We start from the raw sequence: 16,062 nt of genomic DNA, 5'->3' as shown, positions 1-16,062 counted from the left end.
GAGAAATGCTGTTCTAGACTTCTAGAGTGCTGTTTCATCAGTCTGAGAGGAGTGTGTGTGTCAGGAACAGTTAGGCTAATCAGTGTGTGTTACTCTACACTGCTGACACCTGATCACCTTCATCTCTCTTTCTCTCTCTCTCTCTCTCTCTCTCTCTCTCTCTCTCTCTCTCTCTCTCTCTCTCTCTCTCTCCAGGCTGCGAACGGTTACGTCCTGCTGTTTGACATCATCGGAGGCTCAGATGAGAAGAACCTGTACGAGCCTGTCTATCCCAAGTGAGTGACCCTTGACCTTTCCTCCACACACCCAGCATCACTTCCTCTTCCTGTTCCTCAGTCCCGCTGTCATTGTTCTTCCTCCTGATGCTGTTCCTCTTGACAAACACTGATGTGGTGTTTGGTGCTCAGCAGGTTTGGTTTTGGTTTTAGGCACGAATGTTATGTTCAGAATTCCACAAGACTGTCGTGAACTGAATCATGATGCGTTGCGATGTTTGAAGGACAGAATCAGACTCTGGAAGTGTTTTTTCCTTTTCCAGAACAATGAGCTGGTGATGTTTCTAGAGTAGAACATGCTTCGGTCGACTTTCCTGCAAAAACATGTCCATAGACACACACACACACACACACCTGTAGCCCACGGCAGTTTAGTGACACACACACTGACCTCAATTAGACTCTTTGAAACACACACACACACACACACACTGCTGTTCCTCAGATCTCAGTGTTCAGGTCGGTGTTTGTCATGTCAGGACGTGTCTGACACACACTCTGTGTGTTTCTGTGCTTCATGGTTTCCTGTAATCATCTGTCAATAATAATGAGCTGGGAATAATTATGAGTGTGTTTATAATGGTGATGCATTATGAGCTCTCAGACTAAACGGATTATGTTATTCTTCTTATTCTCTCTCGCTCTCCGTGTGTGTGTGTGTGTGTAGGGGCGCTCGTGTTAAGGTCACTCCGGGTTATAAAGAGGAACAGTGCGCTCCAGCTCTGACCCTAGAGATGAAGAAACCCATCGACCTGGAGGCTCCAATCAGCTGGTAGTTTGACCATTTGTACAAAGTGTCACATGATCGATCAATCAATCTGGGGGGAAAATAAAAGTCTGTATTTGTGTAATATATTATAAAACATCTGTATGCAAAGGTGTGTGTCCAGCGTTATTTTAATGTCATTGATGCGCTGTTTAAGTTCTTAATTAGCGTATTTTCGGGACTATAAGTCACACTTTTTTTTTCATAGTTTGGCTGGTCCTGTGACTTATAGTCAGGTGCGACTTATTTATCAAAATGAATTTGACATAAACCAAGAGAAATTAACCAAGAGTTCACATTACCGTCTATGCTGTTCACTGCCCTCTCGCGGCTGGTGACGGTAGTGTTTTCTCTTGGTTCTTGCTTCTAAATAAATGCACTTATGTTTTTTTCCCTCATCATGACGTATTTTTGGACTGATGCGTGACAGGTGCGACTTATAGTCCGAAAAATATGGTGTTTATTTTTTATATTTAGATTATTAATCCATTTAAATTTTAGTTTAATTGTGAGTGTGTGTGTGTGTCAGTCTGCAGACGCTGCAGGAGGATCTGTTAGTGGCGACGGCTGACGGTTATCTGCACACGCTGCACTGGGACAGTGTGAGGAACGGCCGGAGAGCAGTGAACCTGTGCACCATCCCCTTCTCCCTCGACCTGCAGTCCTCCAGAGGTCAGACACACTTCTCAATCTCCCTCCAGAGACACGCCTGCTCCGTGTGTGTGTGAGACGTGTCTGTGTGTTTGCTCCAGGAGGGCCGTGTTTGGATCTGGACGGTGTTTATATCAGGGATATGGAGTACTGCGCTACTCTGGATGGATATGCAGTGGTGTTTGATGACGGGCGACTCGGATTCATCACGCCAACCTCAAACAGACTCGCCACAGACGTAAGAGAGAGTTTATGAAATCAGTATTAATCAGAAAGCTGTATAAACATGTCAACGATTCAGTAAGACGCTGGAGTCGATCTGACTGTAGAAGAAGAGCTCACGCTCATGTCTGTAACAGCGCCTCTTGTGGCGGCTCTGAGAATACGACACGCGGCTAGTTTGTGTAATGCTTGTGTTGATGTGCTAATATTGTGTGTGTGTGTGTGTGTGTGTGTGTGTGTGTGTGCAGCAGCTGCAGGGCGTTTGGGCCGCAGACGTCTCTGATGGCACGTGTGTCGCCGTCAACAACAAATACAGACTCATGGCCTTCGGATGCGCAAGGTGTGTGTTTTGTGTGTGTGTGTGTGTGTGTGTGTTTTATTTAGGAAATCTGGAAATATCAACATGTTAACGAGAGAGTTCACCCAAAAATTTAAATTAGCCCTAGGAAAAGCATCCTAGGTGTATATGGCTTTATTCTTTCAGATGAATATAATCTGTTGTATTAAAATGTTCCTTGCTCTTCCCAGCGTTATAATGAGAGTAGGCGGGTGTTTTTGTTCAACAGTCCAAAAGTAGTCAAATAAAGTGTGAAAATCCATAATAAAACATGCCTCACACACTTCCTGGGGGTCAACAAGACCTCCTTACACACACGACAGTCAACAGAAGTGAGAAAAGTATTTATAACATATTAAATATGAATATTTTCCTTGTGCATGGATTCGCTGCAGGAGGACTTTATTCTCCCCGGGAGGTGTGTGTGAGACATGTTTTATTATTAAGGATTTTCACACTTTGTTTGACTACTTTTGGACTGTTGAACAAAAACACCCGCCTACTCTCATTATAACGCTTGGAAGAGCAAGGAACATTTAATATAACTCTGATTGGATTTCTCTGAAAGAATAAAGTTATATACTTAGGATGCTTTGAGAGTTAGTAAAACAGGCTAGTTTTCATTTTTGGGTGAACTAACCCTTTAAAGTTATGAAAAGTTTAAAGAAAACATAAAAAATTAATGAAAACGCACTAGCATTTAAATTTGGATCATTTAGATTATTATTTTTTTATGTTTTTTTTTTAAGGAAGTCTTTTCTGCTCTTCAAAGCTGTGTGTGTTTGATCAGAAAGAAAAGTAAAAATTTGAAATACTAAAACATCTGTTCTCTGTGTGAATCTGTGTTAAAGTGTAATGTATTTCTGTGATGCTCCGCTGTATTTCCAGCATCTTTCCTCCAGTCTTCAGTGTCACATGATCTTCAGAAATCAGAATAATATGATGATTTAATGCTCAAGAAACATTTCTGATTATTATTATATTGAAAACAGTATTTTAGAGGAATAATAGAAACCGTGGTACTTTTAATTTTTTCAGGCTTCACAGATATAGAATAGAATAGAAAGTTAACCATTTATTTGAAATAGAATCTTTTGTGAAATTGTGACATTAGAAATATCTCTCTTTATTCATTTAATGCATCCTTGATGAAAATCAGTTTCTTTACCCCCAAAAATTAACCCCCTTTTTGTACAGTAGTGTATCTATAGTAGTATTTTTGTGTAGTTGTTCTCAAACTTTTGATCCAGTCTGAGGTGTGATTATTGTGTGTGTGTGTGTGTGTGTGTGTGTGTGTGTGTCGCAGCGGGGCAGTGTTGGTGTACATGATTGACAGCTCTACAGGATCCATGCAGCTCTCTCATAAGCTGGAGTTAACCCCGAAACACTACCCAGGTGAGAGACACACTCGTCACTCGTGATGTTTACTCTTTAAACAGTAGCCAGACCACAGGAAGTGACATCAGTCCACCCACAATCCACAGAAGCCACGCAGCCTTTATCACACGCTGGATGATTCTTTTATTTGCTGTTAGTATGTTGAACCTCAGACCCACAATGCTCTCTGATTGAGTGTCTGGTCCTCTGACGCCCCCTGATGGCTGCTGTGGGAACAGGAGTCAAATCAGTGCCTAGACTCTTGTTGTTCAGCTTTTGACCTGATGAACTGATCTAAAGCAGTGTGTCAGAGCAGCCATTAGAGTCCAGCCAGTGCTGTTCTGAGATCAGATGTCTTCTGTCTCTCTGTCATCTATCAGACACTTTCAATGCTCATTAGATATGATGCATACAACTGAAACTCTTTTACTGCCATGGTTTAGGATTTTCACTTATACTCCAGATTATTTTAAGATTATTTTAACTCTTTTAGAGCCTCTGTTGATTTGGTTTTAGATTTGTTTAAAAAGTATATATATATTTTTTTTTTTTTTTTGTCTTCTTCGTTTCGTATTTTACTAGCCATGAAAATACCCATGCTAACTGGCATGGCTTTAAATTAAAGAAACGATAATTTGCAATACCTAAACAATTTAGTAACCGTTGTTTTATAGTGTTATTAAATAATATTATTAAGTATTTATTAATATTTTGGATTAGCATTTTTTCTGTAATTGTTATATGCTTCGATTAATTTTTTTTTTGACATGTATTTTTTTAACCTGTTAAATGTCACCCCGTCCCATATACGGGACACCTACGTTGACTATACTATATTACAATCAAATTTAATCTAATTTTGACACACTATATATCGTTGGAAAGGTCTAAGACTCCCAAATATATATTATACCAATATTTTTTGTTAAAAATTATGTAGGAAAAGTAATAGATCAATTTATGACAAGAGTGCACCCTCAGAAATCTACATTACAAAAGGAGTTTTGACCTTTGTTTAAAAAAAAAAGACTTCCTCATTGCATCACATTTTAGAAATCATCAGAAGTTATATATCACTTGAAAACATAAAATCTCAAAATTCATCCTTTTAAAACCTATTTTAAAATCAGACATTGCATTACCATGTAAATGGCACATCAATATCATGTTGCAAAATGTTTTCAGTCATGAATTATAAAAATTTAGGTTTGTATCATGCACATTCAAGTCTATCTTCAAAAACATGAGTGGCAGTTAACAGGTTAAACCCTTTTTATTTTTATTCAGTTCTACTTTTTTTTCAGATTTAGATTTATTTCCAATTTAATTTACACAAAACAACATTTTAGCTTCATTTATTTTTTTGTTTTAATTTTGCTTTTAACTTTTTATATTCACAACAAAACAATAAAATTACTTTTTAAAGAAAAAAAATATATCAATTTAGTATAACTTTTTTTATAAGTGTGTTTGTCTGTATAATATTGTAGCAGTTTTTTTTTTATTTATGTATTTTTGTTATTTAGTTCAGTCATTTGTATATTTTGTCTGTTCGTTGCTACTAAAGAAAAACAACCCGAACTCGCCGAACATTTCCCATGATTCAGTGTTTGTGTGTGCTGTGGTCAGATATGTGGAATAAGACGGGGTCTGTGAAGATGCTGCGCTGGTCTCCAGACTGCAGTGTGGTGATGGTGACGTGGGACTGTGGAGGTCTGTCTCTGTGGAGTGTGTTTGGAGCTCATCTCATCTGCACACTCGGAGAGGACTTCTCGTGAGTCGCACAAACACACGCACGCCGCTGCAAACCTTTGACAAACTCTTTAACAAGGAGCTTCCCTCCAGCAACTAATGATGAGCTCTGAATGTTGACGTTTCTCTTTATTTTCTGGGTGTTTTCCTGATGCAGCTGTCACTCAGACGGCACGAAGAAAGAGCCTCTGAAGATCAGCTCTATGGTGAGTGTGTGTTATGTTACTGTAATTATATATGTGTGTGTGTGTACATGTGCAATCAGACACCCTGCTTTCTAAGATCATCGACCATCAAAAAAATCAATACTGGTCAAACACTAAATCATTTCGGCCAGGAATGCAAAGATACTGGGTTCAGTTTCCAGGCAGTGCAAGGACTGATCACAGATAAACACTGAGTGCAGTGTAGGTCTGATTTGATAAGCTCATCTGTGAATGTGAATGTGTTTTAGAGCTGGGGAGTGGAGGGATATCATCTGTGGGTGATCGCCAGCACAGACACGGCTCCGGATCCTGACGAGAAACTCCAGCAGACCGGCATCCTGCAGTTTCAGTTCATTAAGAGCGCGCTGACCGTCAACCCGTGCACCGTGAGAGAAACACACACATGCAGCGTGATCCGATGTGTGTCAGATATCAGTGAGTGAGACGGTTCTGTGTGTGTGTGTGTGTGTGTGTGATCAGAGTAATCAGGAGCAGGTGCTGCTCCACGGAGAGGATCGTCTGTATCTGACCTGTGGAGACCCGACCCAGGCTCACAGTGTGTCTGAGAAGAGCTCGTCTCGGGACAGTGGCAGTCCTGTGCCCCGGCCGTCAGCGTCCGCCCCTCTCTCTCAGGGTCTCAGCACTTTACTGGGCCACAAGCACTGGCAGGTGGTTCAGGTACAGGATCACACACACATTCACTGTCGAGAACACAGCCTGCATCTAGGAGTCTGACACCTGTTGTTCCTCTCTTCACAGATTCACAGCACATATCTAGAGACAAACTGGCCCATCAGGGTAAGAACCGACTCCTAAAGGAACAGTTCAGCCAAAAATTAACATTCGCTGAAAATTAGGATGAGTTTGTTTCTTCTTCAGATTTGGAGAAATGAAGCACTGCGTCAGTGTCTCATCAACGGATGCTCTGCAGTGAATGGGTGCCGTCAGAATGAGAGTCTGATAAAAACATCACAATAATCCACAGCACTCCAGTCCATCAGTGAACATCTGGAGAACACAAAAGATGAAACGCATTCATCACTATTTAACTAAAATACAAGTGCATAATAACACTTCCTCCAGTGAAAAAGTGTTCTGGTCTGAATCAGGAGAGAAATCTGCACAGATCAAAATGGCTCACAAACAAATATGTGGCTGGATTTTAATGTGAGAGACAATAGTAGATGAAGGAAGCTTTATTATGTATTATGGACTCATATTTGAGTTAAAAACCTGGAGTTTGTGATGTTTTTATCAGCTGTTTGGACTTCCATTCTGATGGCACCCATTCACTCCCATACAACATATAGATGAGTTTTTAGCAAATTGTCATTGTTGCGTGAACAATTTCTTTAGGTTGATGCATGTTAGTAAAGCTTTCTTGTCTTACAGTTTAGTTTCTGATAACCATTTCCTAATCCTGCTGCTGTTCCTTTAAGACTTGTATATGTAAATTAGCTCATTTCTGATTGGTTAACCGCTGTATAATAGTGTAGTTCAATGTGTCAGCAGCAGTGCTGGAGATGTTGATGCATAATGAATATGTAATGATATGTAAATGTGGGCGGACATATGTTAATGAGCATTTCAATAAATGTTCCATTTATGTTGCACTCATGAAGTGTGTGTGTGTGTGTGTGTGTGTGTGTGTGTGTGTGTGTGTGTGTGTGTGTGTGTGTGTGTAGTTCGCAGCTATAGACTGGTCTGGTCAGTGTGTGGCTATAGCTGGCCGCCGTGGATTTGCACATTACTCTTTATACACCAGGAAATGGAAACTGTTTGGTAACGTCACACAGGTAAACACACCTACACCACCGTCTTCTCCTGTGAAAGGAAGTGGAAGCTTTCTAACATCACGTGTGTGTTTCAGGAGCAGAATATGACGGTGACAGGGGGTCTCACGTGGTGGGAGGACTTTGTTGTTCTTGCCTGTTATAACTTCATTGACCGGCAGGAAGAGGCAAGAGCGACTGAATAACGTTCCTCTGATTCATCAGTGTCGACCGAACCGGTCATTGATCAGCTGACTCTTGTTGTTCTTGGTTTGTAGCTGAGGTTTTACGTGCGCACATCTAACCTGGATAACGTGTTTGCCAGCGTCACTAAGCTTCAGAGCGACACGCTGCTGCTGAACGTGTTTCGTGACGTGGTGATCCTGTTCAGAGCCGACTGCTCCATCTGTCTTTACAGCATCGAGAGACGACACGACAGGTGACACACATCACACATCATACAGAGCTACAGTCATTAAATAGATCCTCAGCGATTATACACACTGGTTTATTTTGTAATAATCCATAAATCACAATTATTATTGAACTGTGTCATATTCACTTTATGAAAGTTAGTGCTAGATTTAAAAGATTAAATTAATAAATAGATTTTCATTTACAAATTATATACTTTTCTGATTGTTAGTGTTTTTGCTTTTTACACACATGCAACAATATTTACACACACAATTCAGGATTTCCAAATTTGTCTTGTAGTATATGCATGCTTATTTATTTTTTGTTTTTAGTTTTTAATAATAAACATTTCCAAATGTGTCTCTATGCATGTTATTTGTTTAATTGTTTTCATTTTTAATATTTTATTTAATTGTTTTTATATACAAATTTGCTTTATCTAATGACTATGTACATGTAGGTGTATTTATTTATTTTTCAGTTTGATTTATTTATTTTTATAGAAATAAATGGCATGTCATAATGTTATATTCAGTGTTTGGCAGATTCCTTCCACTGCAAGTAGTTCCAACAAAAACAACTGAAAACTCTTAAATATGCCAAGAGCTTTAACAGTTTTGGGCACCTCTGTGTACGACTCAGACTCTTGTAAGCTGAATGGGTGTTTGTTGTATTTGTCTTTAACATTTCTTGACCGTTCTCTGTCTTCAGTCCGAGTCCGTCGGTCAGCGTGGAGCTGCTGCAGGAGGTGTCCATGTCCCGCTATATTCCTCACCCCGCTCTGGTGGTGTCTGTGACCCTCACATCAGTCCGGACGGAGACCGGCATCACGCTCAAAGCCCCGCAGCAGGTACACACACACAGACAGAGTACATAAACACACACACACGAGTATATATTCTCATGAGTTATCTGTGTGTGTCAGGCCTGTTCGGCGGAGAGTATCCTGTTGAATTTGGCCGGTCAGCTGATCATGCTGCAGAGAGACCGATCCGGCCCACAGGTTCGAGAGAAGGACACGCCGGCCAATCAGACCAAGCTGGTGAGTTTGATGCCCCGCCCCTTCCCGATCCCAGAGAGTGAGACAGTTGTGTTACAGAAGTACACGTCCTGTTCGTTTTAAAAGATACACCATTTAAGACCGAGCTGCAAGGTTGTTAATCATCCAGCAACCTGCATTATTTCAGCTTCTTTTAAAATGATCACATTTATCACATCAAATAATACAGGAATACATGTTCTTAAGTAACCACTCAAGCGCCACACATCATCTCTGTGTCATCACCGTTGCACTCCATGATGTCCTCTGTGTCTGGCAGCTTCCCTTCTGTCCTCCGGTGGTTCTGGCTCAGTGCGTGGAGAACGTCTGGACCACGTGCCGCAGCAACCGCAAGAAACGCCACCTGATGGAGGCTCTGTGGCTGTCGTGCGGCGAGGCGGGGATGAAGGTGTGGCTTCCTCTGTTCCCCAGAGACCACCGCAAGCCGCACTCGTTCCTGTCGCGCCGGATCATGCTGCCCTTCCTCATCAACATCTACCCGCTCACCGTGCTGTTCGAGGACGCGCTGATCCTGGGCGCCTCCAACGAGACGGTGCTGTTCGACGGGACCGGCTCGTCCTCGCTCGAGGCGCTCTTCCCCTTCTGCACGGTGGAGCGGACGTCCCAGATCTACCTCCATCACATCCTGAGACAGCTGCTGGTGCGTAACCTGGGCGAGCAGGCGCTGATGCTGGCGCAGTCCTGTGCCTCGCTGCCGTACTTCCCTCACGTCCTGGAGCTGATGGTGCACGTGGTGCTGGAGGAGGAGGCCACGTCCCGAGAGCCCATCCCTGACCCGCTGCTGCCCACCGTCGCCAAGTTCGTGACCGAGTTCCCGCTCTTCCTGCAGACCATCGTTCACTGCGCACGCAAGACCGAGTACGCGCTGTGGAACTACCTGTTCGCCGCCGTGGGGAACCCCAAAGACCTGTTCGAGGAGTGTCTGATGGCACAGGATCTGGACACGGCCGCGTCCTACCTGATCATCCTGCAGGTCAGGAGGAGACCACATACACAACACACACCTCACTTACAATCACCCTTAACTGTAGCTGCTCACCGTTTATACGTGACCTGCAGCACAAAAGCAGGGTATATTTGAAGACAAATACATTATCCATTTCCTTTTATGCCAAAATCATTAAAATACCCTTATGACATATATATTCCTACAAATGTGTATTATTTCTTTAAAGGATGAATTATTTCAAATTAATATCAATTATTGTGAAACGTTAAAACTTAAATGACATGTTTTCTGACTCATAAAAACAATGAATATTAACTAATAAAAAAGTATTAAAAGTATTTTTTATGTTACTTATGAATCTTAAATGTAGAGATTTTGGCTCCTGGTTTGGACAATACTGAAAACATAAAGAACCCAATTTTTCAACATTTATAGTTTTTACATTTGAGCCATGCATTGAATAAAAGGTGATCTTTAAATCTGCTTTAGATCCAATTCTTAACTCAAGCAATGTTACTTTTTTATTTATTTAATTTAATTAGGTAATTAAATGATTAATTAAATATGTTTAATCAATTTTCTGTTTTGGAGAATGTGAAGTAGCTTCGTTATCTGTAATGTAGGATGTTTTACCAGTTAAATATACTATTACATATTAAGACTAGAGTCAACACATAAAATAGATATTTTGTTTCATTAATTTATTTTAAAAGTTTTAATGATTTTGCATTTCCAATTTTATTTAATTTTTCTTGGGTGAATAAAGTAATTGAACAATCATGTGTTTCTAAACCCTGGGTTTACTAAGCCGCTTTCCTTGTAATGATGGAAGAACATCTTTTTCTATGCATGTATGTTTCCTCTCAGAATATGGAGGTCCCTGCGGTCAGCCGTCAGCACGCCACTCTGCTCTTCAACACGGCTCTGGAGCAGGGCAAATGGGATCTGTGTCGTCACATGATCCGCTTCCTGAAGGCCATTGGTTCAGGGGAGAACGAGACTCCGCCCAGCACACCCACCACGCAGGTGAGATGAAGATGATGAGATGAGATGTGTGTGTGTTGAAGCTCCTGTGCTGATGTGTGTGTGTGTGTGTGCTGCAGGAGCAGAGCTCCACGGGCGGCTTCGAGTTCTTCAGGAACCGCAGCATCAGTCTGTCTCAGTCGGCCGACAGCATCGCTGGAGGAAAGTTCAACCTGCAGAAGACCCTGAGCGTGCCGTCTGGACCGTCCTCCAAAGGGTAACACAACATGCCTGATTCAGATGTGTGTCTCAGATAATGAAGCACTCGCTCGCTCCGATTCATCTGAGTCAATCAGTCTGTTTGAACAGTTCTTCAAAGATTCTTCAATTCGTGTCCGTCTTTCTTTCTTTAATCAGAATATGTATTTAGATGCTGCTGGTCGAGGCTGTTTTAGCTCTGATATAGAAGTGAGAAGACCTACTTTATATTACTAATAGGACTGTATGATTCATCGCAAATAAACTGGAATCAAAGCGAAGGAATAAATAAACCTTTTTCTCAAACTTGTAATTCGAAGCACTTCTAAACCAGCTGCTGTCAACAAAAGAGAAGCTTTTTTCAAAATAAAAAATTAAGATAAATTAAACAATATTAGTATTGTCGTTTACAGTTTCCTGAAATACTCCTCCTGTATTTTCCAATACAATTATTTTTAATAATATAACATTTATAATATATTCTAGTGTTTTTTATTATTATTATTATTATTTTATAAATAGTAATAAAATGTTTTTGTGTTAATTTTAAGTAATAACAATTATTATTATAATTTTTTATCATCATCCTCATTTTTATTATTACTATTATTTTTGCTAATTTTTTAGCTTTTTTCCCATTCCAATCATAATTATATTTTCTCTAAATCACGCAGCCCTAAATAACTTGTACTTTGAAGTATCTTGACCAACACTGACTCACACACGGTTGAGTGTATATGATGATGATCGTGTGTGTGTGTGTGTTCAGCTGGTGTAAGGACACTGACTCAGCGGAGAATCTCTACATTGATATGATGCTGTGGCGTCACGCGCGGCACCTGCTGGAGCAGGTCAGACTGCGGGATCTGGGCTGTTTCTCCGCCCAGCTGGGCTTCGAGCTGATTGGCTGGCTGTGTCGAGAGCGCACGCGGGTCGCACGGATCGACGACTTCGTTACCGCCCTCAAATGCCTGCACAAGGACTTCCTGTGGCCATTTCCTGTAATCCCAGCATGCTCCATTAACTCGCCGTTGAAGAACGGACGCTGCCGCCCAGGTGTGTGAATGTTTTCCACCTGTAAAATCACAAAATATATATATTTACACACATTTGTATAATTTATATTTTTTCTCTCTCTATATTAAATATCTAAATACAAATAAAAAAAAAATTAGATTATTCTAATATAATTCTTTTTCTTCATATAATTATTTTGTAATGAATGAAAATAAAAATAAAATTCTTCATTTTCTAAATGTTAGATATGAATTAAAAAATTAAAATAATAAAAATCTAATTCAATATATATATATATATTTTTTTTTACAATATTTTTGTAATTGTTTTGGTGTGTGTATGTGTGTGTAAATTATTAAATTATTGTTCTATTTATTGTTTATTTTTTATTTTCTCTAATTGTTATATATAAATAAAAAATAGAAAGTTTACAATTGTTTTATTTTAAAATGTAATTTTGGTCTGTATTTCTTTAAACTAGGGTTTAACTGACCTGTATTTTTTTCCCAGGCTGTGTTTGTAACTATATGTAAATGAGCTGTTATGGCTGACCAATCACGTGATTTTTCTCTCTCTCTCTCTCTCTGTCTCTCTGTCTCATTAGTGTTGAGTCCTCGTTTGCTGAAGTCTCAGTCTGCAGACAGTTTGCTGAACAGTGACATGGACACCACAGCCAATCACAGCTGGCTGGATAGTTTGGGGGCGGTCTCAAAGGAACTGGACTCCGCCTCCTCTCACGGAGGGCCACAGACGCAGGAGGCGTTTCTCTCTCCTCTCATCAACAAAGGTTTGTGTTAAACCTGTCTGTGTTTTTCTCTCTTTCTGGCTCTGTCTCATGTTATTTCTGTTCATCAGGAGAGGAGTGCAGCATCGGTTCAGCCACAGACCTCACTGAGACCAGCTCCATGGTGGATGGTGATTGGATGATGGTTGACGAGAATGTCTCCACCCTCAGTCTCAGCCAATCAGAGCTGGAGCACATCTCCATGGAGCTGGCCAATAAAGGTCCTCACAAGAGTCAGGTGCAGCTGCGGTGAGTCTGATGAATGATCGAGGAGTCGTGTGTGTGTGTGTGTGTGTGTGTGTGTGTGTGCAGCGTCTGATGACGAGGTGCTGACGAGACTGTGATTGACAGGTATCTGCTGCACGTCTTCATGGAGGCCGGCTGTCTGGAGTGGTGTGTGGTCATCGGGCTGATCTTACGGGACGCCGCTGTCATTAAGCAGGTCGTGGGCTTTTTGGACAGTCCAGAAGTCCCAGCAGAAACGGTCCAGAGCATCCGAGCCGGCCTGAAAGCTGTCGACCTCTGGGCCTCGTCTGATTGGTCAGTATCACTGGCATTATTCATCTATTCGTTTAATGTGTTAAGTGCTAACCATATACATTTAATGAGAAAATAAAGATAATTTAAATATCCAAAAATGCCTTTTTTATGTATGCACTACTGTATCTGTAATAGTTTTTAATGGTTTTAATCAAGTCTTTTCTGCTCACCGAGGCTGCATTTATTTGATCAAAAATCTTTAAAATTGTGAAATATTATTCTAATGTTAAACATCTGTTTTCTGTGTGAATCTGTGTTAAAGTGTAATGTATTTCTGTGATGCTCCGCTGTATTTTCACATGTCACATGATCTTCAGAAATCATTCTGATATGATGATTTACTGCTCGAGAAACATTTCTGATTATTATCAATGTTGAACACCGTTGTGCTGCACAATATTTCTGTGGAAACTGTGATACCACTTTACTTTTCAGGATTCACAGATGAATAGAAAGTTCAAAGAGCAGCACTTTTTTTAATAAATAGAACAATTTTGGAACATTATCAATATTTTAACTGTCACTTTTGATCAATTTAATGCATCCTTGATGAATAAAAGTATGAATTTCTCTCTCTCTCTCTCTCTCTCTCTCTCTCTGTGTGTTTCTGTGTTTGTGGTCAGTCTGGGCTACAAGCCGTTCCTGAATCTGATTGGTCCTCAGCTGCTGAAGCTCCTGGAGGTTCCTGTGGAGCAGGTCCAGGCCGAATCCTTCCAGCTGACCGGAACGTCCAAACTGAGCGATCCTCCTCTGCTGCTGCCCCGAGCTGAGGAACTGACCGCTGCTCACCCGCTGCCCTCGGACGGCCCCACAGGAGCCAGCGCTCGACCCCTGGACGACACACCGCCGCAGCCGGAGGAGCAGGAGCCGCTGGAGGAGGGGTCGTATGACTGCACGCTCTCCTGACGCGCCTGTGTGTGTGTGTGTGTGTGTGTGTGTGTGTTCTCAGCGTCCTGTGGCCAGCAGCATCATGTTTCTCCTCTCTTCACCTCCACACTGCACAACATCTGCTTCTTCATTAGTATTTGTGTCTTTGGTTGTTTTTAGCTCTTCCAGTACAAACATCTGATCATTCTGACATCACTATACATTCACAAATACAGTTTCTCATCAAAGTCATCAAAATTTATCGAGTTCCTGCTTAAAACAAGTACAAGTATCAGTTAGATTTTTTTTTTTTGCAAAACATTTTTTATGTTCTTTATAATATTTAAGAATTAAGTTTCCATTTAAATTGTTTATTTGTATTTTATTTTTTATTTTTTTTACACACTGCCAGATATTTGTTCGTTTTAAGCATAAACTCTTAATTTTGATCATTTTTCAGACTTGTGATGTAGTCATACACATGCATTATTTGACAAATTTATTATGCAAGATGCTAAAAATTCATTATTGATAGTGATCTTTTTTGTTATTAATCTTGAACATGCCTTTTTTAATCGCTATTTCTATTTTCATGTCTCTCTCTCTTTCTCTCTCTCTCTCTCTAACATATATATATATATATATATATATATATATATATATATATATATATATATATATATATATATATATATATATATATATATATATATATATATATTATATACTTACAGAGAAAAATTCATTTTTCCGTTTCCTATCATGAACTTGCTTCATTTTGATAATTCTATTGATAAAAATCTAAATGTTGTATCTTAAATCAAGGCATAAAAGCAGTTTACAGTTTTTTTTTATTTTTTTTTTATTATATTTATTTTTTTATAGTCAACATTATTGTACATCAAAGTATGCAGTTATTCATCACTATATCTGTTCTTTTTATTTTGTACTTTTATTTTTTCACTACATTTTCTATATAAATAAAAAAATTAGCTTAAACCTGCTTAATTTCTGTAAGAAAACAATATTATCCGATCAAAATGAGCAAAATCATTTTTAATTTAGTTTCTCTGGTAAATCGATCTCAATTTGAGAATATTTAGATATTTGTACTGGAAAGAATAAAACAAAATTCTAAAGATAAATACTAAGAAAGTGTTTTTTGCAGTGTGTGTGAGAATCATGAGTTCTGTGGGAATCAGTGATTATCGATCAGCGTGTTTTTATGGCTTTGAGTTTGTGTTTGAATGTTAATGATGATTTTTACTGGATGCAGCTTCTTTGCGATCATCTCCGGTCTGATCCTGACAGGTTTTATTGGTTTTTAAGCTGCGAGTCGTGTTCATTGACCAAACATCATAGCTTTTCTTCAACACAAACACATGCATTATTTATTCCCCAATCGTATCTTACAGCCATGATATTAACCTCAAAAAAGCAGTTTTCCACCACTAGATCTCGGCGGACTGTTATTTTTGTGATGATTTTGTGTTGTTTCTGAATTGCATTATTGCAGGTTTGTGTATTTATTTGAGCAGCAGGACAGAGACGTGAACAGATCGTCAGTATTAATGTGTTCAGTGTTCGTCTCGTTAGCGCTGCCTTCACACCGGACCAAACCATCTACACGCATCAATGCCTTTGTGTTATTCTTCTTCTTCTTCTTGTAGTTCTTATGCATTATTGACAACCGTCTCTGAGTATTTAGCAGCTTTAATGAGATGCATCTTTATTTTATTGTTTTATTTCCCCCCGAACGGCTCAAACGAGCAGCTTAGACCGGTCTGGTCTGGTTTAATCTGGTTCAGTGACTCTCAAACCAGCTGACGAGAGCCCAAACCCTGTAAAA

At 39.9% G+C, this 16,062-nt stretch overlaps 1 protein-coding gene across 1 annotated transcript in view; it reads left to right on the top strand.

Moving 5' to 3' along the window:
- Window positions 1–14,844, top strand: part of LOC113039064 (RAB6A-GEF complex partner protein 1-like) — a 35,318-nt gene extending 20,474 nt beyond the window's left edge. The window contains exons 3-26 of the mRNA XM_026196940.1: window positions 196–275; window positions 943–1,047; window positions 1,571–1,713; window positions 1,794–1,930; window positions 2,163–2,254; window positions 3,558–3,646; window positions 5,258–5,402; window positions 5,538–5,586; window positions 5,835–5,972; window positions 6,067–6,264; window positions 6,346–6,384; window positions 7,272–7,382; window positions 7,457–7,546; window positions 7,637–7,797; window positions 8,487–8,625; window positions 8,701–8,817; window positions 9,095–9,808; window positions 10,652–10,810; window positions 10,888–11,024; window positions 11,775–12,061; window positions 12,627–12,809; window positions 12,878–13,055; window positions 13,158–13,346; window positions 13,970–14,844. Coding sequence (XP_026052725.1) covers window positions 196–275; window positions 943–1,047; window positions 1,571–1,713; window positions 1,794–1,930; window positions 2,163–2,254; window positions 3,558–3,646; window positions 5,258–5,402; window positions 5,538–5,586; window positions 5,835–5,972; window positions 6,067–6,264; window positions 6,346–6,384; window positions 7,272–7,382; window positions 7,457–7,546; window positions 7,637–7,797; window positions 8,487–8,625; window positions 8,701–8,817; window positions 9,095–9,808; window positions 10,652–10,810; window positions 10,888–11,024; window positions 11,775–12,061; window positions 12,627–12,809; window positions 12,878–13,055; window positions 13,158–13,346; window positions 13,970–14,252 — 3,963 coding nt within the window. The 3' untranslated portion in view covers window positions 14,253–14,844. The remainder of the gene's footprint in view (window positions 1–195; window positions 276–942; window positions 1,048–1,570; window positions 1,714–1,793; window positions 1,931–2,162; window positions 2,255–3,557; window positions 3,647–5,257; window positions 5,403–5,537; window positions 5,587–5,834; window positions 5,973–6,066; window positions 6,265–6,345; window positions 6,385–7,271; window positions 7,383–7,456; window positions 7,547–7,636; window positions 7,798–8,486; window positions 8,626–8,700; window positions 8,818–9,094; window positions 9,809–10,651; window positions 10,811–10,887; window positions 11,025–11,774; window positions 12,062–12,626; window positions 12,810–12,877; window positions 13,056–13,157; window positions 13,347–13,969) is intronic.
- Window positions 14,845–16,062: the final 1,218 nt, after the last annotated feature.

The sequence above is a fragment of the Carassius auratus genome, chromosome 21 (assembly GCF_003368295.1).
Source record: "Carassius auratus strain Wakin chromosome 21, ASM336829v1, whole genome shotgun sequence".
Taxonomy (NCBI): Eukaryota; Metazoa; Chordata; class Actinopteri; order Cypriniformes; family Cyprinidae; genus Carassius; species Carassius auratus.
This window is presented reverse-complemented; position numbering and strand designations above follow the sequence as displayed.